The sequence below is a fragment of the Coenobita brevimanus genome, chromosome 78, assembly GCF_032717465.1.
Source record: "Coenobita brevimanus isolate Jiangsu-jjx chromosome 78, ASM3271746v2, whole genome shotgun sequence".
NCBI classification, from domain to species: domain Eukaryota; kingdom Metazoa; phylum Arthropoda; class Malacostraca; order Decapoda; family Coenobitidae; genus Coenobita; species Coenobita brevimanus.
Window position 1 is genome coordinate 47,776,521 of NC_137031.1, and position 22,746 is coordinate 47,799,266.

A 22,746-nucleotide genomic window follows, 5' to 3' on the forward strand; every position below is an offset into this window, starting at 1 on the left:
AAAGAAGAGAGAGGGGAGATTCCATTGCAGTGTTTAGAGGAGTAAGAAGAATAGAACGTACGGACAGAGAGGACCTCTGTGAAAAATGATGGAAAAACAGAGGGACATGAATTCAAGCTGAAGAAGAGTTTATGCCTTAGTGATATAAAGAAATTTAGTTTTCCAGACAGAACTTTAGACATCATCATCATCATCATCATCATCATCATCATCATTCAGACCTCACCTCCGAGCAAGGACTAGCAATGTCCAGACAGCCCAAGTTTGCCCAGTCCAATGGGCCACGCTTCCATTCACTCATCATTCTAGCCCGTGGAATCCTGGCTCTATCTGATATGCCAAAAACATTCATCACGTTCTGTAGCATCACATAACATATCCAACAGAGTCAGTCTGGATGCTGTCACATTAAAAAGGGGTGCCAAATCCTAGATCATGCGCTTCTCCTAACAACATCCAGCCAGCTCGATCTCGTGTCATTCCCCTAGTCTTACTGACTTCCTTACCTCTCTTCCTCACACACTCATCCACCATACCCCTCCACCTCCTCTTTGGCCTACCTCGCCTCCTCCCTCCTCCAGATTCGCTCAGATGTACTGTACCTTTTTCACCACTCTGTTGTTATCCATTCTCTGCACACGACCATACTATCTCAGTACACTCTCTTCAATTCTGGTGTCCACAGAATTCCTCACTTCACAACTTTCATGAAGCACATTATTTTGTATCCTATCCACTCTCTACTCCACATACATTCCTCAGCAGTCCCATCTCCACTGCTTTTACTCTTGACTTTCCATTTTCATGCCACAGCATAGTCTCACATCCAAATGTTTAAGTTAGCACTAACACTCCATCATGTAAACCTCGTAGAGCTGCAACACTCAAGCCTCTGTTTCATATCAAGACCTTCATAGTACCAGCTACGTTCCTTCTTTTTGTCATACTACTTTCAACTTCTTGTGCACATTTTCCTCTCTTTTCTATCACTGTACCCAGATATTTGAATTTTCACGAATTCCAGGCTCTCTCCATTCAGTAAAACATCGCAATGGGAGTCACCTTGTCTCTGAGTAACAATCACTTTGTTCTTTTCTACATTTACTCTCAACGCATGATGCTCACAGACTTCAGCAAAACTCTGCAGTAGTCTACCAAGCTCTTGTCTGGTATTTGCAAGTAGTAGTGCATCATCAACATACAACAAATTTGAGATATTCCATCCATCACCATTCATTACCAATGCCATCCCTCTCTCCATTCCTTGTGTTTTTACTTCTCTCATCATCCCCATCCAAATATATATTGAACAACCATGGGAACATTACATAATCTTGTTGCACACCCACATTGATCGTGAACCATTCACCTGGATGCCCATTTACCCTTACACATGCTTCACTGCCATCATAAAAACTCTTGACAACACCTAGCAGATTACCATCTACAACCTACTTGTGCAAAACCTTCCACAATCCTTCTCTGTCTACTTTGTCATATACTTTTTCCAAATCCATGAATTGCATAAACACCTTATAGTCCTTCTCACAAACCTTCTCCACTATCTCTTTTATTGCAGATATTCGAGCCACACATCCTTTGCCACTTCTAAAGCCACCCTGTTCATCACTTACTAGGAGTTCTGATACCTCTTTTACTTTCTCTATAATAATTTTTCTGTATACAGTAAAAGTCCATTAATCCAAATACTGATAATCCAAAAATCCCAATAATCCGAATTTTTGAAGAAGACTGACTCCAAAAGTAAAATAATCAAAATTAAAAAATTCAAACTGGGCACCAAATGAGCCGAAGTGCCGAGGGGTGTGGTCATGGAAGTTTCATGGAAGGAAGCTTCTGTATACTTTGATAAACTGGTGCAGTTCGTTGAACAAAATAATCATGACAGTGGGGCTGAGGTGATCAATTTCCATATCTTGCGTTCTACAAGAAAGGTGCGCTCCCTGTCAGGCTGGGTGATATCCGTGACTGGCTGAAGTGAATGAGCAACCAGGCAGGTAAATCCACTGATGGTTTCGGGACAATTCGCCATCAAGTCAGTTCGCCGTCACAACAAGACAATTCACTGTCCGGACAATTCGCACCCTGGACAATTCCCCGCCATTCTATAAATATACTTATTATTGATTAATTGATACTTTAATAACTAATTTTCAGGGGAATCTATTAAAGTCTGTGTTCATTCAATAGTAAGCTTTGGATATCATTTAAAAGTTGCACTTTTAGACAATAATTAGCTTGTTTCTACCTTGCTGTAGTTGACTTTGAATTATATTCTAGCATCACCCATAGCAGTTTTCATTAATTTCCAGTGGTACTACAACTTCCTGGGTATATTTTAGAATTACTTTGTAGAAGTACAAGTATTCAAAATCTAGTGTACTTGTTAAATAAACTGATATGTAAATAAATGACAGGGAATCGTCCTGATGGGGAATCGTCCATACTTTGATGGCGAATTGTCTCATGGTGAATTGTGCTTTTACAATGCGAGCATATTATTATTAACCCTGGACTTACTCTCTCTAATTGGATTTACCTGCCTACAACCGCTGTTTTCAGCACTACCCGTTACTGATGAGTTATACAGCCCATAACATCTCGTAATTTACTAATTACAGTTTGTGTCTTCAGTAATACATTATTAAGTAAAAAATTTGTGTAATACGTAATGCTAATATGTGCCATATTGTATTATGAATGAATGAAAAGTGATCCATTTGGTAAAATTTCAGTTTCAACATGACTTGTCACACACAGCCCAGTGTTCTCTCCACTGTCTGAAACATTTTTCAAAGTCGGTTTTCGGTATCTCTTGCAGGTGCCTCGTTGCATTTGTCATGATCTCTCTCGTCTCAAATTGGGAAGCCTTCAGCGGAGTTTTGAGCTTGAGGAATAACCAAAAGTCGCATGGAGCCAAGTCTGGTGAGTAGGGAGCTTCCTGGACCTCCATCATTTTTGTGCTTGGTTGAATACTCCTGAATCAGCTGAGAAGAATGGGCAGGGGTGTTGTCATAATGCAACATCGAACTTGCCACTTTCCAGAGGTCTGGTCTCTTCCACTGAACTGCGTCCATCATGAGGATGACAGATAACGTTGAGGTAGTAATGTTTGTGGACAGTTTGACCTTCTGGTGCATATTTGTGATGCAGACTGCCATGGTAGTCGAAAAAAACGTCAACGTGCATATCACCTTGCTGTGGACCTGTTCTGCTTTTTTGGCCAAGGTGACCCTGCATGCTTCCATTGGGATGACTGTGCTTTGGTTTTTGGGTTGTACCTGTACACCCAAATCTCATCTCCAGTGATAGCAGTCTAAAGAAAGTCTGGATCGCAATTTGCACACTCGAACATGTCTTGAGCAATGTTCTTCCACAGAGCTTGTTGTTCTCGTGAAAGGAGCTTTGGAACAAACTTGACGGCAACTCTTCTTATGCCCAAATCATATGTTAAAATTACGTGTGCTGATCCATCGATGATTCCACTTTCATTAGCAATTTCTGTGAGAGTCAGCCAACAATTTCCCATGACCAAATCGCAGACTTCCTCACATTTTCAGCACTTCTGCTTGTTGATGGCATCCCAGGACGTGGATCGCTCTTGACTGACATTCGGCCATTTTTGAAGTGATTGTACCATTCCTTTATTTGCATTACCCCCATGGCTTCATTCTCCAAAACTTGCTGGATCTTCGTGATACAGTAGTTTCAACTTGGGTATCACCTTGTTTTTGGCAAATTTTGATGCTGTAATATTGTTTGACTTTTCGGCTGTCGTGATGACCCTCGCAGGAACAGGACGAGTATAAGGTGCATGACTATGAGCACAGGCTGACTGACAGCCATTGACACACTCGTGGCGGCTGGCATTAATCACGCATGCGCATGAAGGTCCTGCATTCCAGTACACAAAACTCCTCCCCTATCCTCCAGCTGGTTGGTGAGAAAAATAATGAAGTTGGGTACTTTCTGAACAGATCTCGTATGTGCAAGTAATAGCTGATAATGTGGAAACTCACATGTATGCTAGAGACTAACCATTTATTTTAAGTATGCCTGTTGATATTTTAAACAGTTGATGTACATGAACTGTTTACTTTACTAATGGATAACATTTTGAATGCCGAAGAAATACCTAATTTAAGTGGGCTGTAGGTAACTATTCTGCACTTTACAATCCATGCTTCATAAGTAATGAGGGAACACGTGACCATTACATTGGCTGTCATTGGTGATTTACATATAGTATAATATCTTACAACTCTGAATTATGATGTAGTCTGTTTGGTTATTAAATAAGGCCATTAGAATCTTGATAACTATTTGTTTGGTAAATTTTTAGATTGAGTCAAACCAAAAACAGATACAGAGTTATTGAATGGCAATTTGTGTATGTCATTAATAATGTAACGTATTGGAAGGTAATTATGCACCTCCTCTTGAGCAACCTGTAGTGTAATGAACCATGCACACTGTACTCTAGTTCTGTGGATGTTACATTAGTTTGAGATGATTGGATCAGGGTTGACAGTGTTATAAGTTCATAGTGTATGAGTCTTGGCCTATATCAGTAGCTGTTTTAGTGTCTCTCATATCCCAGCCTATCCCTTGAAAGGAGGATGTAGGACTACAAGAGGTGGTCGTCATATTATCCTATAGTCCACCAGATTCATGTTCACAATAGAGTGGAAGCAACAGGAACAACAACAGGACTGTAACGTTTTTACTTGTATTAGTTGATACCAGGCAAATGAGCATCATGTGCTTGGTTTCTTGTTCTTCTTACTTTTCTTGTCCTAGGCAGAAGTTTTGAGTTAAGCAGTTACTACATCTATACAGGGCAGCCCACAATAATCATCTCTACGGGTTGTACGGTAATACCTCCACCTGACCCCACCACCAACCACTTGCAACCCAGTCTGCCCTTTCCACTAACAACCACCCTAATGCCTAAAACACGCACGCACGCACGCACGGAGAAACAGCCGGAGAGAGCAGGCGTCCCAGCCATCGCTGCTAACCTTAAGTAGTTTCAGGAATTTTGTCTGTCCTGTCTCCTAAGGTCTTGTTTTAAATTTAAAATAATGAAAGTTAATAGACTACCAAAAATGTAAAGATTTATTGACTAGAGTATACATGAATGTTTGTATTTTTTTTCGGTAACAGCTGTTTTGGTACTTAACCAACATCAAACATGGCCAAAAATGTTAACAATGAGGGACTCGAATTTCAAGGATTTGATACAAATACCAATGTCATGGACCTGGTTAAAACATTAATTATGAGGATTAGTGAACTTGAAAAGAAAGTAGAGAATCTAGTGATAAAGGATGTGTCTGAAAATACGGATACTACCATACAGAGTCTGATCCAATCCAATGAAACAGCGAATGAAGAGATTAGAAATTTGAAGCTTGAAAATGTTGAATTGAGGAGGAAACTAGAAGAGAGTACTGATAAAATGGAGAAGGTGAGTAGTGTATTAGAAGAGCATAAGGCAAAGTGGGCACACATAGAAGAAGAACAGAAAGAAGTGGTCAGCTTAAGAGAGATCATCCAGGAAGAAAGGGAAATGAACAAGAAAAAAATGGAAGAAAATGTAGTGAAAATACTGAAGAAAAAAGAGAAAATAGTGAGAGAAACTGTAGAAACGAACAGATGTGTGGTAGTATTTGGAAACAGGGAAGAGGAAGAAAAGGTTAGGTTCGTAAGACTTGAGAGAGACATGAACCTGGTGAGAGGAATATTAGGCAAGATTGACCCCGAAGGAGACAAGTGGGTAAAAGAAATTGAGGAAGTAAGAAGGATAGGGCCTTATAAGAAAGGGGAAACAAGACCAATGAGAGTCAAGTTTACATCAGAAAGTGTAATAAATGAGATACAGTACTTAAAGTGACCTGGAAATTAAGCAAAGAGGCGGGGATGGAAAATATTATAATAAGAAAAGATCTGAATGAAGAAGAAAGAGAAGTTTTAAAATCACTAAAGGAAGAAGTAAAGGAAAAAAATGATAAGAGGACATAGGAAGAATGTAATACCCTTTTTTGGAGAGTATTGGATATGAAAGTAAGGAAATGGTATTTAAGGAAATAGAAGTGAAGGAGACTAAGGGGGATGGCTGTGAAAGATCAGAAGTTGAGGAAGTGGTACCGACAGAGAGTAGGAGAGAAGAGGGTATTAAAAACGTCAAATATAATTTGAAGGTGATATATACTAATGTTGATGGTTTCATATCGACAAGGATCGAAATTAACGATTTCTTGAGAGAACATGAACCTGATGTCATGTGCTTTGTAAAGACCAAATTAAGAGAAGATATTGATGTTCATTTGGGAGATGGTAAATACAAACTGTGGAGAAAAGACAGAAAAGAAAAAAAGGGAGGAGGAGTGATGATAGCAGTGAAGAACAACATAAATGTAGATACCGTGGAAATGGGAGAAGGCAGGGCTGAAGTGATATATATGAAATTAGAAACTGGAGAGAATTTTAAGAGAGATATGGCGGTAGTGTATGTTCCCCCGAAGACGAGAGCATGGAAGGATGACGAATACCATGAGATGTTGTCAGATATGGCTAGCTAAATATTTGCAAAAAAAATTTAGAAAAGCAATAATATAATTTTGGTGGGTGACTTTAACTGTAAAGAGGTGAACTGGGAGGAATGGTACTCGGGAGGCGGCGAGGATTCATGGGGCACTATGTTATTAAATATAATAATGAATAATGTGATGACGCAATGGGTCAAAGAAGAGACACGGTTTCGAGGAGAGGACACACCAGCAAGGTTAGATTTACTGTTCACCAAAGAACCCGATGTAATAGAATCTTTGAAATATCTCTGTCCTTTAGGAAAAAGTGATCATGTGGTCATTGAGTTCCAGATGTTAATAGGGAACGTCGAGCCAAGAGACGAGCTTCATAGACAGGGAAGATACAACTTTGGGAAAGCAAATTTTACAGGATTGAGAAACTTTTTTGAAAATGCGGATTGGAGAAAATTCAGAGAAACAAAGAGAGATACAGAGGAAGTGGGATATCTTTCTAGACCTCTATAATTTGGGAGTGGAAAAATTTGTACCAATAATAAGAGGTAAAGGAAACAGGAAAAAGGAGTGGTTTAATAGAAGGTGTATGATAGCAAAAAAAGAGAGAGATAAGGCGTGGAACAGGTAACAACAGAACAAAGGAAGAATATAAAAGAACAAGAAATGAATACACAAGAATACGTAGAGAAGAAGAAAGGAATTTTGAAAAAGGTATAATAGACAAATGCAAGGATGAACCCAAACTATTTTATAGATTTGTTAATGGCAAACTGAAACAAAAGGAAGGAATCACCAAACTGAAAGTAGAAGGAGAGGTCTTTAAGGATGCAGCAATGCAAGCAGAAATAATGAACAAACGTTTCCAGTCAGTTTTCACTAAAGAAAAGGAGCTTGTGGAAGGGGAGGGAGTGATTAGAAATGTTCCAGTGATGAAAGATATAAAAGTGGAGGTACAGGAAGTGAATAAATTACTGGAAACTCAAGATGTAAGGAAAGCCCCAGGACCTGATGGAATTTCTAATTGGGTACTGAAGGAATGCAGAGAACAACTGGCGGGTAAAATTCACAGTTTAATCGTATGCTCACTGGAAGAGGGGAAAGTGCCACATGAATGGAAGAGGGCAAATGTGGTACCAATTTACAAGGGAGGAAACAGGGAAGAACCCCTGAATTATAGACCAGTGTCTCTAACCAGCATGGTCGCAAAATTGTGTGAGAGAATCCTGAAAGACAGATGGATAAAATACCTGGAAGAGATGAATATTTTGGCTGAATGTCAGTTTGGATTCAGAAGTGGAAGGTCATGTGTTTCTAACTTGTTGAGCTTTTACTCAAGAGCGATTGACGTGGTACAGGAGAGAGATGGTTGGGTGGATTGTGTGTACTTAGACTTAGCGAAGGCCTTTGACGAGGTACCTCATAAGAGACTAATGTGGAAACTAGAATATATAGGAGGACTAAAGGGGAAACTTCTGGAATGGATGAGAGACTTTTTGAGAGACAGACAAATGAGGACAGTAATAAAGGATAGGATGTCTGGATGGAGGGAAGTAACAAGTGGAGTCCCTCAAGGCTCATTGTTGGCGCCAGTAATGTTCCTGATTTACGTAAATGATATGGTAGATGGAGTGAACAGTTATGCAAGTGTGTTTGCTGATGATGTAAAGATCTTGAGGAAGGTAGAGGTTGAGGAGGATTGTAAAATACTGCAGGAGGATTTGGATAGGATACACAATTGGAGCCGGATGTGGGAAATGAAATTTAATGTAAAGAAATGTAAAATATTGGAAATGGGTAAAAGTACCAGGAGGCCATCACTGAATTATATGTTGGATAATGAATTAATCACAAAAAGGAGAGAAGAGAAAGATTTGGGAGTGCTGGTCCAAGATAGTTTGTCACCAGAAAAGCACATTAACAAGATAGTTGGAGAGACTTATAAACTCTTGACTAACATAAGAGTAGCATTTCATTATATGGATGAGGAGATGATGAAAAAATTGATAGTGGCCATGATCCGCCCCAGGTTAGAATATGCAGCGGTAGTGTGGTCCCCACACAAAAAGAAAGATATAAACAAGATTGAGAGAATACAAAGAACAGCAACCAAGATGGTCCCCAGTCTGACAGACCTGTCATACAGAGAGAGGCTGGAAAAACTGGATTTGCCTTCCTTAGAGGAAAGGAGAAAGAGGGGAGACATGATTGCAGTGTTCAGGACCATGGTGGGAGTAGATAAAATTGACAAAGAAGATCTGTTTGTATGGGATAAGAGAGCAACAAGAGGACACGGAATGAAATTGAAAAAGTCAAGCTGCTTGAAGGATATCAAGAAATATAGCTTTGCTTACAGAAGTATAGACTTATGGAATAGCCTGGACATAGAGATCGTCCGGTCTAAAAACTTAAACGAGTTTAAAGCTAAATTCGACTTATTGAGAAACTGCGACGGAAACCCACGAGCATAGTACATTCCGTGTATATCACAATTAGGTATATTAGGTAAATACTTAAATATTTGGAACGACTTAGACAAAGAGGTGGTGCATGAGAAAAACATTCATGTGTGTAAAGGTAGACTTGATAAATGTGGATATGGAGACAGGACAACACGAGCATTGTTCAAGTCCTGTATACTACAAATAGGTAAATACAAATAGGTAAATACACACACACACACACACACACACAGAAGGTTTGATTAGCTACATGAGTATGTTTGCAGATGATGCTGAAATATATCTATCTATCTATTGCCAGATGCCTCAATCCCGTTCGGGGTGGCCACAAACAAATCACCTCCACATCACCCTGTCCCCCACCATTTCACTGCCCTGCCCCCAACTCACACCTCCCTCTCATATACCTCTCCACCCCATCCCTCCATCTCATCCTCGGCCTCCCCCTCCCTCTCCCCCCCTCCACCTCACGCACATACACTCTCTTCGTCAGTCTTTCACCCTCCATCCTCTCCACATGGCCAAACCACCTCAGTGAATTCCTCTTAACGCATCCTCTCACATCCACATCCACACCACAATGCTCCTTTACATCCTCATTTGTAAGCCCGTCTCTCCATGTGACTTCACAGGTTCCTCTTAAATAACTCATTTCCACTGCTCTCACTCTTGCCTTGTGTCCTTCCAACAACGTCCAAGCTTCACTTCCATACGTTAGAGTTGGTATCACAATACTGTCATGTAGTAACTTTTTCACTTCCATGCTCACTTCCCTGTTTCTTATCACTGCTTTCGAGGAACCAGCAACCTTTCTTCCCTGCTGTACCCTTTCAAGCACTTCACCCTCCAAACCTCCATCCTTACTCATCACACTACCCAAGTACTTAAACGTACTCACATTTTCCAATTCCTCACCATCCAACCTCGCTGTACATTCACTGACTCCACCTCTCTCAAAGAGCATCACTTTACTCTTCCCTACATTCACTTAATGCTGAAATCATGAAACATATTAAATGTATTGATGTACAGTATGTGGTAGGTGGGGGTGCTCACCATCCACTCACTTGATGTAGTGTTGCTGTCAGGTGTCTGCCCTTTCCTCTGCTCCAACCTTCTTTCCTTCCATCCTCTTCTGTCTTTCCTTCATTCTTTGCTCGTCCTTCTGCATACGGGTGACTTTAGACTCCCTTTTCTCTTTCTTTCCTTCATTCTTTCCTCTTCCTTCTGCCTATGGTTGACTCTGCACAGAGTGACAAGCCAAATGGTTTTCTGTACACCAGGAAACCATTTACTACACTGGGTGGCAAGCATATAACAATTTTGGCACCTAGTGGTTTAGTGGGTAATTACGGCACTCCAGTCGGATTGAGTTGAAGGTTCGTATCCATGGGGTGGTTGGAGTTTATTGCTTACATAATGCCACTCAGGGATGAATGGGGCTGGTTACTCTCATCTTAAATGTCAGGACCAACTTTCCTACCCCCAGGCTACTATGCTTCTCAAGGCGCAACTTAGGATTGGATGATGAATGAATGAATGATAGTTGTAAAATACAGGTCTCCCTCGTTTTACGATATTTCACATTTACGATCCTTCTGCTTTAGTACCAAGTGTTCATTTTGCGATTGAGCTCCCTTGCATTTATGATTGGGCATGTGGAAATCCCACACTTACGGGCAGATCAGCTGAGAGTTGCGTGGCATACCTGCCCCACCCACACAGTGTCCCGCGCTTTTGCCAGTCTCACCCGCGTGCTTTTTCAGCATACAACCTCTGTGTGTCTGTGTGCATCAGTGCCCATGATATTACTATTTCTCCTGTTCTTCATATTTTGCACCCCTAGTGCCACCACCGTGATGTCTTGTAAACGCCCTGCAACATCTGGTGCTGGTGATATGAAGCCAAAGAAAGCAAGAACGTCCTTAACCCTGGAGTCTAAGCTTAATGTTGTGAAGCAGCACGAAGCAGGTGGGGGGACAAACTCCATCGCTCGTTCCATGAGTCTTGCACAGTCGACAGTATCGTCTGTTATAAAGCATCCTGTCAACATTAAGAAAGCTGGGGAGACAAGCACGACTCTACAATACATAAAACATCATCATTATTATTGCATATTAGATCACTTGTATGGGTCTTGGGTTCCTTATACACGAGTCCAGGAACGGATCCCTATTTTTCCCATTAAACCTTAATTTCGCTTTACGATATTTCGGTTTACGATTGCCTTTCTAGGAACGCATACCAATTGTAAAACAAGGGAGACCTGTACTGCAAGAGGACTTGGACAAACTCCACAGCTGGAGCCAGACTTGGATAATGAATTTCACCACCAAGAAGTGTCATGTATTAGAAATGGGACTGTGTGAAAAAAGACCACATTGGACATATAAAATGGGCATTGAGATAATTAGTAAAACAAAAAATGAGAAGGACTTGGGAGTGATAATTCAGGATGACTTGTCACCAGAAAAGCATGTAAACAGAATTGTTGGAGGCATTTACAGATTACTGGCCAACATGAGAGTGGCTTTTAATTATATGGACAAGGAAATGCTGAGGGGCTTTGATAGTGACCATGATAAGACCAAGACTAGAGTACCCGGCTTGTTATGGTCACCTCATATGAAGAAGCATATTGATAAACTGGAGAGGGTTCACCGGATGGCAACAAGGATGATACCATGCTTAAGGGAACTGACCTACAAGCAGAGATTGGAAAATATGAAGTTGCCAACACTGCATGAGAGAAGGGAAAGAGGTGACTTGATCACGATGTTTAAAAATGTAAAAGAACTGGAAAGGGTGGATAGTGAGGATCTTTTTGTGTTGGATGATTGAAGAACAAGAGCTCATGACTTCAAGTTGGGGAAAAGTAGATGTCTTAATGATCATAAAAGGTTCAGTTTCCCGAATAGAAGCATAGGTATTTGGAATGACTTAGATGAGGAGGTGATAAACATTCCTGTGTTTAAAACTAGACTGGATAAATGTAGATATGAAGACAGGACAACATGAGCTTAGCTCAATTCCTGTATACCACCAACTGCTAAATAGGTAAATACACACATGCACACACACACACACACACACACACACACACACACACACACACACACACACACACACACACACACACACACACACACACACACACACACACAGTTATCTATTTCCCACTGCCAGGACCAGCCATCGTACAATGCCCATTTACGCATGATGGTGTGCTTGTTGTGACCCACCACCATTGCAGCCTATCCACGCCCACCCTGACCATTTCTTGCTCCTCCACCTTGATTTATCACCTTACTGCCATATTGCAGAACTTCTGGCTATCAGAATTCTTTTATTCCCTGAACTGCATCCTTCTGGAACTTGCTTCCCCAGAGTTGTTTCCCCCTCAAACTTCAACCTACAGCTTTTCAAGTCCAACTCTTACAGATATTTTATGAATGGAGGATGCCAGTAATCTGGTGTATGGATTATTTTTTGTTATTCATTTGTTTTTCCTTCCTCTGTTCTGTTATTTAAAAAAAAATTGGATGTAAAGATCCAGAATGGACATCATTAGACATAAATTGCTTGGAACAGGCCATACAGCCTGAGTGAGCCTTATTAGACCTGAATTGCCTCAAACTGACTTGTAATGGCCTGACTAGCTCAAAACAGATGTGATGGGCTTGACTGACAAGAAAGAAGCATTAATGAACCTGGATGTAATTGGACTTACAAGAACCTGAAATGATCTGAGTACAAGAACCTAAATTGATCTGTCTGAGCCAAACTGAATATAAAAGAATTAAATGGATATAAAATGATGTGAAGGAATCTGACTGGACCTGATTTGTCTTAAGCTGACCTTAAATGACCTGACAAGGCCATTATGGAAGTGATTGACCTAATTGGACCTGAAGTGAAATTTGATGACCCTAGATGGATTTAATTATTCCCAAATAGCCCTATATGAATCTGGACTAATCGAATTAAGACAGACTGTATTCCTTTTACTCTAACTTGGCCTAAAATTGCCATCTCACCATTGTAAATGCTGAAGTGTTGCAGCAGATTAGTAATGGAACATGGCACAAGTCTTGAAGAAGTACTGTGAAAGGGCTGTAGAGCCATAGCACCATTTCATTCTGGAATTGAACTGTAAAATAATCTGCAAAAGGATGAAAACCAGGGTCGAGCTAAGGGAAAAAGAGTATAGATGTGAAGGTTCCAGATAGACATTAAATGGCCAAGTGGACCTAATGGGACATAAATGATCTGTATCTGACTAATAAACCAAACTGAACATGATGACCTTAACTGTTGAATGATGAAAGTGGACCAGAAGTACAGTGAAAGCACCAGTGCACTGTAACAAGCTAAATGCAAACTGTTACATATAATTACAAAATCTTTGATAGGATTAAGAGAACTTTTTGTTATTAACAGTATTTGCATGGTTGTTTATACTTACAATATTCTTTATAATATGCACTTTTTTTTTCCAGAAACATTACAATGCTCTGTTCTTTTCTGTAGTATGTGAACCATTTGTTATTTGTCTGAATTTTTTTTCCCCTTCATTTCAGAAATGTTGCTGGAGGAGCATTTAGCAAATTGACAGTGGAAAACCACGATATCACTCTGAAGGAAATTCTGAACAGAACGATAGCGAAAAGAAAGGACATGGTGAAAATCAAAGGTTTGGTTATTCTGTTTTTAAGTGGTTACTGTGTTCATGCAGTCCTCATTGCAGCTATGCTTCTTTGAAGAATGGAGGAACAGTTGTTTGGTAGAACATTTGCATCATCTTTGTTGTAGAGGTTTTACGGTATATATATGGTTTTGGGGCGACTGGACACACTTTCACCGTTAATGCATACTATCTGTTATGTAGAACTTATGATGCAGGCCTGTGGTATCACACTTTGCTCATGGGGTGACTCAGAACACAGTTACCAACATTGGTGGCAGTTTTTCCCACCCACTTGGGCTAGGTTGGGGAGGTGTGTGTGGGAAATGGTGGTGAGTTGGGATATTTGTATGCTAATTCCGGTAGGCCTGGGCGGGACCAAAGGTTGTGGGCACGCTGTACTGCACGTGGTCAGCCTCAGTCTTGCTGCATCTTTTGTTGCATCAACATCACTTCTGGCATGTCCTGCTTCTCTCAAGTGTGGCAAGTGTTTTCCCATAGTTATTGTGAATAATGGCATCTCATAAGGAATCTCTTAGCACTTCCTCCACTGAAAAAGCAAAGAGGATGATTATGACCACTGCAGAGAGGATGGAAGTGATCAAGGGAAACTAACTTAGGTACCAAGGTTAACATAATATGAAACAGAAATATTTGACAGCCTGAATAAGTGAGGTGTACTGCAGAAGTATTATTAATAAAATTCTGTACAGTATATATTTTCTGTAAACCCACATCTTAGAATTTACCCTAATTTAATTTTCACATCCTCTCACTGATTGTTTTTATCCTAGCTTCTTAACGTTTCAGAGTACAGTACAGTAGTAGGACCGTACTTATATGAGTACTGTACTGTACCTGTATTATGTATCTGATTGAGACATTACCAGGAGTATTATAATGAAAAGCCAGCATGCAGGACAGTCAAATAAGGGTTGTGTCATATATATTTACATACTGTAACATATATTACCAGAAAACCAACTTCACATCCGTAGGATCTCTACTTCATGTATTACTAATTAGCAGATTGTGGCATTTCTAGTTATATCAGCATGTGTGTGGGTTTTAAAAAGTTGTTCTGAAACTGGGATGTGGATTGAAACTATCTGGTGTGTTAAATTATGTAACAATGTACAGTATAAGTTGTTGGGGATTTTAGATGCATTTTTCTTACTCCTCACAGGTACTGTAGTTAGTGTTACACGTTACCCTAGGAATTCTTATCTATACTCATTTTACTCAAACCTGGTCTAAAACTGCCATCTCTTCGTATTTAGTCCTGAGATGTAATCATTGATTAACACTAGAATATGTTGCTAGTTCTGATGGAGTGTTGTGGAAAGGATGTTGAGCCATATTATTCTTTTTCTGGCACTGAGCTCTCTGAAATAAGCTACCAAAGGACAAAAATCTGGGCCAGGTTAAAAAAAAAAAAAATACCAAATAGACAGATCAGATATTTGTGCCCATATCCATTGGCCCTTCAAAATTGTACAAGTGAAGATTATACCGAGGGCCTGTAATGTTCAAATCTGATTAGCTCACAAGATAAGTAGGTGTGTTGAAGCATTCAGTAGTCCTGAAGTAGGGGCAGAAAAAGCATTAAAGTAAATCATACCATATTTAAGTCTGGTATGTTGGAATTTCAGCTGCAGTATTTAGAGGCAGTCAGAAAATACTTGAATTATTGATTCATAGATATTAATAAGAATGTGTATTATTGGATAGTACTGTATTACTATTATCTGTAAAGTATCATACTTACCTGTAAGGCTGTCTGTACTTTTGAGTATCCTTGTTTCCTTTAATTTACAATATGAAGGAGAAAGTCTTCATTTTGCTCAGCACAAGCCATGTCAGTACATTAAAAAATGAGTCAAATACTTAGTTTTGTCTAAAGCAAATTGATCATAATATACCCTTTTCACCATAGCTTGGCCCAGATTTTTGCTCTCTCACAGCATATTTAACATAGCTGATAAGATAATATTGTGGCTCTTTATCCTTTCTGTAGTACTTCATCATGATGAGCATCATATTCTGTCATTTATCTCTTGTAACAAATTAGTATCCAAGAAGGAGAGATAGCATCTTAGCCAGTTTAGAGTAAAAACGGTATAGTTAATGGTAGTCCATCAATACAGTGCAGCTCTTAAGTCACACACCTGAACCCCTTGTTTTGTGTGCTCACACTGAGCACCAGTATGACCCTTAACCTTTGTTATTGTTCCTGTTGCCCAGTTTCCCACCACACTTTAATTTGTTGCCAGCATGGCTGAAATTCTGTTGCTCTCAGAAACCATACCCTCCCTCTTCTTACTTCCTCCTCTTATGTTTTCCCATCTACATATAATCCTCATAACATTTTTAACTTTTTATTTTATTTACTTAGTTCCACTTACCCCTTCCTTCCTCCTCACCCAACCTCCCTATCCTCCTCATCCCCTTTAACATTCTCTCTCTCTCTCTCTCTCTCTCTCTCTCTCTCCCTCTCTCTGTAGTGCTTTACTGATTTTTCCTATAATGGATCTACTGTCAGATGTGCAAGCAGGCACATATATTATTCATTTTATTTCTTTTCCATTACAGTATATGTTTTAGCTAACCCATTTCAGTATGGGAAATTTTGTTATGATGATGATGATATAGGTATTCTTCCTGAAATTCATTAAGGAATGGTACTTGCAAACTGTACATATTGTTGGATTTTATTGCAGGTGATTGTATAAAATGCAGTAAAAGTAGTCTGCTAATCAGATAATGATATGAGTTAATTACTGATACTTCTACTAATTATTTCCAATAGTTGAATATCATTTAGCATTGCCTGGAAATCAGGTATAATTCTTCCTCTGTACAAAGGAAAAAGGGAGAGAGAAGTATGTGGTAACCATAGGGGTATTTGGCTTCTTAGTGTGACCGGTAAAATATATGGCAGTATACTCATTGATAGGGTTAGGCATATGACAGAGGAGCTAGTTGGAGAAGAACAAGGGGGATTTAGGAAGGGAAAAGGGTGTGTAGATCAGATATTTGTTCTAAGATGTTTAGTGGAGAAGTATCTAGAGAAGGGAAGGAAAGTGTATGCTGCCTTCATGGACTTGGAGAAAGCTTATGACAGAATAGATAGGCAAGGTATGTGGAAGGTATTAAGAATATATGGAGTGGAGGGGAAATTGTTGAGTGCTGTGAAGAGTATGTGCGAGGGAGCTAGGGCTACGGTGCGAGTGGATGGTGAGCTGAGTGAGTTCTTTGATCTCACTGTGGGACTGAAACAGGGGTGTGTGATGTCTCCATTGCTGTTTAATATATATATGGATGGGGTTGTAAAGGAGGTGCAAGGTAGGGCAGTGGATGTGGGGGTGGCCCTAATGAATGAGGGTGAGATTTGGAAGCTTCCGGTGTTGCTGTTTGCTGATGATACAGTATTATTGAGTGAAGATGAATGGGAGTTGCAAGGTTTGGTGAATGAATTTGGGACAGTGTGTAGGAGGAGGAAGCTGAAAGTTAATGTAAACAAAAGTAAAGTTATGGTGTTTGAGAGGAATGAAGTCACAGAGTGTGCAGTGAGGTTGGATGATGAGGATATGGAGAATGTGAGTGCATTCAAGTACTTGGGTAGTGTGATGAGTAAGGATGGAACTTTGGGGGATGAAGTACGTGAAAGGGTACAGCAGGGAAGAAAGGTTGTTGGTACACTGAAAGCAGTGATGAGAAATAGGGAAGTGAGTATGGAAGTTAAGAAGTCACTGCATGATGGTATTGTGATCCCTACCCTGACGTATGGAAGCGAGGCGTGGACCTTGCAAGAGGGGAACAAGTCAAGAGTGAGAGCAGTGGAAATGAGTTACTTGAGAGGAGCATGTGGAGTGACGTGGAGGGACAGGTTGACGAATGAAGAAGTGAAGGAACATTGTGGGGTAGATGTGGATGTGGTTGAGAAGATTAGGAGAAATACACTGAGGTGGTTTGGACATGTGGAGAGAATGGAGAATGAAAGACTGACTAAGAGGGTGTATGTAGGTGAGGTGGAGGGAGGGAGAGGGAGGGGTAGACCAAGGATGAGGTGGAGGGATGGAGTTGAGAGGTATATGAGGGAGGGGGGGGTGAGTTGGGGGGAGGGTAGTCAAATGGTGGGTGACAGAGTGACTTGGAGGCGTTTTGTCTGCGGCCACCCTTTGCGGGATTAGGGCGTCAGGCTATACAGAGAGAGAGAGACTTGTATCAGATTCATAACCCCTTTGCTACAGTGACACTGTTTAGTTTATTCTTGCCTCCTCCAGATGCTTTCATTCAGAGTAGGAGAGACCTCAGGAGTGGTTAATGAAGGCTGTATCTAAGTACTGTACTACAATGTGCCTGGATGGCATTGTAAGTGCCTCAGTGCTTCTTCTGCAGGATGCCTCCAACATCACTCACTGCAAGTAAATATTGGGTTTTGGATCTTGCAGCCCTCCCACCTTTTTTTATGAGAGGGAAGTTAAAACGGTTTAAAGCTGTAACACATGATATTTTGCTGTACAGTAAGCAGTGACTCCATTTGAACATCCAGGGTATTGAGCTCAGGTCTGCTTGATTATTTCTGGTTGATGTAGTCTGGCATTTCTCTGTGGTTACTGAAGCATTTTCAAGAGAAGGTGTAGGAATTCTTGGCCTTAATTGTAACACCATTTATTGAAGTGGTTTGTTGTTTCATATTCCTCAACTCATCATGGGTTCGTTCATTTAGGTTACTGTATAATGGCTCCAGCATGCTTGCATGCTTCAGCCTTGGTAATCTAATGGTGGCTGTCCACTCTGCTCGATCCCTGGCAGCCTTTCGATTTAGTCCCATATCCCTGAGGCCACACTCTATCACTTTGTCCCAGGTCTTTTTAGGCCTGCTTCTTGCAGCCCTACCCCCATGCATGCTTCTCACTTTTTGCACCAAGTTGTCATAATCCATCCTCTCCATATACCCAAACTATCCCAGTCTACCCCTGCTCATCACAATGCCTGTACATTCCAGTCCCATCGTTCCTGTCAACTCTTTGGTCATGAACCCTGCCCCTTTTCCCCTTCCCCCGGCCTTGCATTCAAGGACACACTGTACATCGATCTAATCATTGTCATTTCTGTATGTTTGAGCTTAGGAATATCCTTTTCCTATACTGCCAAGGTCTCACAACCATACAGCATTACGATCCCAACACATGCCACGTACAAAGATCCCTTAGTAGGAAGAGAGAGCCTTTTGGTTGTCAGGCGAGACAACAGCTCCCTGAACTTCCTCCAGACAATCCTACCCTAGCCACAGAGCTAGCTCCAGCCCCACCTCCAGCACATAAAAACATGTCCCCCAAGCAACAAAACCCTTCCACACACTCAAACGACATACCGGCAAGATCAGTCCTTACATACCTTACAGTTTCTACATGCTTTCCCTGAGACACTGCACACACGAAATCAGCATTATTTTGCAGTCTGCCTCTCATACCACTACATCTCTAATGCACTCACTTATCACAAATATTGCACAAGATGGAGTTACTTCCCACACCTTGTGGCAAACTGCACATGGCCACACTCCCTCTACCCTGACAGTATCACCACCAGCCCAAGATAGCATTCCTTCTGTTTTATCTGCATTTACTTTCAAACCCTCATGCCCAATTCCATCTCTATACTTCCTTTTCATTCCCTTTCATTCTATGCAGTCAACACCACGTCATCAGCATACAACATCTCCCATGGGAGTCCATTTCTGAAATCACATGAGAGGTCTTCAAGCAACATTTTTTTTAACTGTTGTTGTGTATTGTTAATCAAGCTACAATAACTGTGGTGTTTCAGATGCTGGGTTGGACTACCACCTGGAGAAAGAACATGAACCTGGTGTTGCCTTGGACCCAGAAAAGACGCTGGCTGACATTAACTGTACTGAGTTTGCCATAGTGAGAGATAACAGTATGTATTGTGACAAGAACTTTGTCTGCTTGTTTCTGTAAATAAAATTGTGGCTTTACTTTTAGGGTTAGTGGAGAATGAATATTCCCCATGTATTCCTTTTATGTCGTAAAGAGAAACGAAAAGGGGAAAAAGGGTAGAAATCCCCATCCATGTTACTTTAGGTACAGTACATTCATCCCTTAACATCCACGGGGGTTAGGTAACAGAGACACCCGCGAATGTTAAAAATCCGTGGATGTCTGCTGCCCCCCCATAAAAACACCTCTGGACCCCCCATTTCCCTATACTGTATATAACTACAGAAAAACCCTGTGTGCATGTTTACAACCACATTATGTAATACAAGAACACTAAACAACTACATTATTTAATACAAGAACACTAAAAGTTAAAAATAATGAATAGTGTACTCCTGCATGGCCTCTTCTGACTACTGTGCTCATCCCAGCTCCCTCCAAAAGGAAGAGTGTTTCAGTATATTTCATTCACTGGATAATGCCATTACTATACTAGAACAGCTATGAACTGTGCCTGGGATAATGTTACAGTGTCAGCAGAGTTCAATGAGATTTTCTTTTTTTCTGTAGCCATTCGCAGATATTCAAAACCGTGTATGTTAAAACCGCGGATGTTAAGGGATGACTGTATACCATGTACAGTAAAAGTCCTGTAATATGAATGGCAGGGGACCGAGGGTCTTTTGGACTATTGTTTTTTTCAGACTGAAGGGACCTCTGAAAACAGAAATACAGTCACTACTCGTTTTACGTTGATTCGGCTTACGATAATTCACTACAACGATAATAGAAAGTTCCACCCCAATATTCGATTTCCTACTATAACGATTTTGCCATTGGAAAGCGCCAGGCACATGCAAGGTGACCGTCGCTTGTCTCAGGCAAGATGGCGGCCTCAGCATGCAGCACATTGTCATGGTTCAGGTCCCGCCACCCCTTCAAAGCCCTGTCTTTTCAACTTGTTCATGTGTGCTCCTCTGTTATCGTCACCTCTCAGCCAAACATTGTACTACAGTAGACATCGTGTAGCACCAGGCCAACTTTACGCAAGTATGATTACTGTACTGTATTGTGTTGTTGCAACAATTTACTGTACGTGAGTAACTCTGCCTGTACTGGTGTGATAGTGTTTCTTTTGGTGAATTACTGTACAGTACTGTGGATTTGTGTGCCCAGTGGTAAGGTCAGTGCCATTGTAGGCCCCAGTGCTATGGTTGGTGCAGGTTTGGGCCCCAGTGCTAAGGTTGGTGAAGGTATGGGCTGGCTTCCCCTCCACCTAACCTGTTCCTGTCTGACTCAGAGGCTGACCACTAGTGCCCATAAGCACAGGCTGTCCCCTAGCCTCAGGGGGAACGACTTGGAGATGACTTGGACCAACACAGGGAGGAGTGAAGGTGGGTTGTCATTTACAGTTCGGTCTCAGTTAGGTGACTTTGGGAAGTTGAGTTGACGTAACCCCCCTTTTATAATGTGTTTCAATCTCTCAATTTATGATAAAATCGGTATACGATAAGGTATGACCTGACGTAACCCCATCGTAAAATGTGTAGTGACACTGCAGGTATACCTCGATATACGATACCCCTAGATGCGATACCCCGGCTTAGCGATGGGAGTAGAAGTAGCTCCATACCCACCTGATGCTGGCCACACCCCAGTTTAATGATGGGGTTATGATTTTTTTTTTTTTACCAATTTTGATGATATTTATAGAGTAAAATTGTGTGTTTAGGTTTATTTGTAAAGTGTTTTTAGATTTAGATTAATGTGTTTTAGCCAAACGTGGGTTGAACATTGTCATTTTGGGGTACAGTTCACTAAGCTCTCAGCCTAGGGTGTCTCCAAAGGTCAGTGACTATATAAATGAAGTGAAATTTTGATTTTGCATTTCCTCCCTTTTTAAAGTTATTTCCCTGCATTTTTTCAATATGAAATACATTATGCAAAATATAAGATTGGTATTGAACATGTTCATTGGTGGGTAGTGTTTGTGCATAACAACTTGCTGGCCTTTAATGGAGGGAGGTTGGTGAGGAAGCCTCCCTCTAACAGTATCCCTGTGCAATTTTTTTTTTTTTTTTTTTCTTTAATGGGACTTTTCATGTCATAATTTTTTGGTATATTCTACTGTTTCCAGTAGTACTTTTATTTCCCAGGTAAGAGGATTGATGCTTTTCTGGAACCGAACAACATGAGCACTGTTGAGGCAACACTCTACCGTTCATATAAGGTTATCTGGTTGCTCAAGTTCAGCAAGTGTGAAGCTTGTCTTGGTAAGTACTAGTGCTATACTTTCATCACCCAGTTTTAGTGGCATCGATTTCCAGTGAAGTAGTAATGATAGTTGGTCAGATATGTGTAATAATAATAATAATAATTATGAGGTTTAGTTTCAGGGTGGATGCTGCAGTTGCTTTGCTCCACCCAGGGCACACAGTGGCACCACATGTAGGCTTCTCATCAGTATATTACCAACATGGCTCCCCACACTATTTGGTACCAGTTTGTAGGCACCAATCTGTTTATATTTTTGCAGTCAGTAAATGATCTGCTCACGATTATCTCTGCCCCAGTTCACTTGAATGTGGAAGAGATTTGCAGGCCTGGGCTTGCCTACAAGGGTTTGGGTTGGACAGGAACACTATTCTTCATGATATGTACAGGCAAACCCCGATATACAATACCTCGATAAGTGATACCCCAGCTTAACGATGGAGGTAGAAATACCACCTACCCTGCCTAACGATGGCCAGATCCTGGTATAATGATGGGTTTTGTTTTGTTTTAACTGATTTTTATGATATTTTAGACTTAAATTTTGTGTTTAGGTTGATTTATGAACTGTTTTTAGACGTAGATTAATGTGTTTTAGTCATGGGTGAGGTGAACACTGTTATTTGGGGTACGGATTCTCACCCATCAGATGAGATACAAAACAGTGTGGACAACTATGCGACTCAGCAAAGAATATTTTGTTTTACCATTGAACATCTAACCCATCATGGAACACATAATAATAATTTTAAATGAATATTAATAATTATGAAAGCCTTAACCCCTATCCG

The 22,746-nt window shown here is 40.7% G+C and overlaps 1 protein-coding gene across 2 annotated transcripts in view; it reads left to right on the forward strand.

Moving 5' to 3' along the window:
- The window catches only part of Sin1 (SAPK-interacting protein 1), a 50,055-nt gene that overhangs the window by 21,359 nt on the left and 5,950 nt on the right, over positions 1-22,746 (forward strand). For both annotated transcript variants that reach the window (XR_013898958.1, XM_080279285.1), the window contains exons 7-9: positions 13,609-13,721; positions 19,548-19,661; positions 21,838-21,954. Coding sequence is in view for 1 of the 2 variants with exons in the window: in XM_080279285.1 (XP_080135411.1) it covers positions 13,609-13,721; positions 19,548-19,661; positions 21,838-21,954 (344 nt within the window). In the remaining variant the exon portion in view is untranslated. The remainder of the gene's footprint in view (positions 1-13,608; positions 13,722-19,547; positions 19,662-21,837; positions 21,955-22,746) is intronic.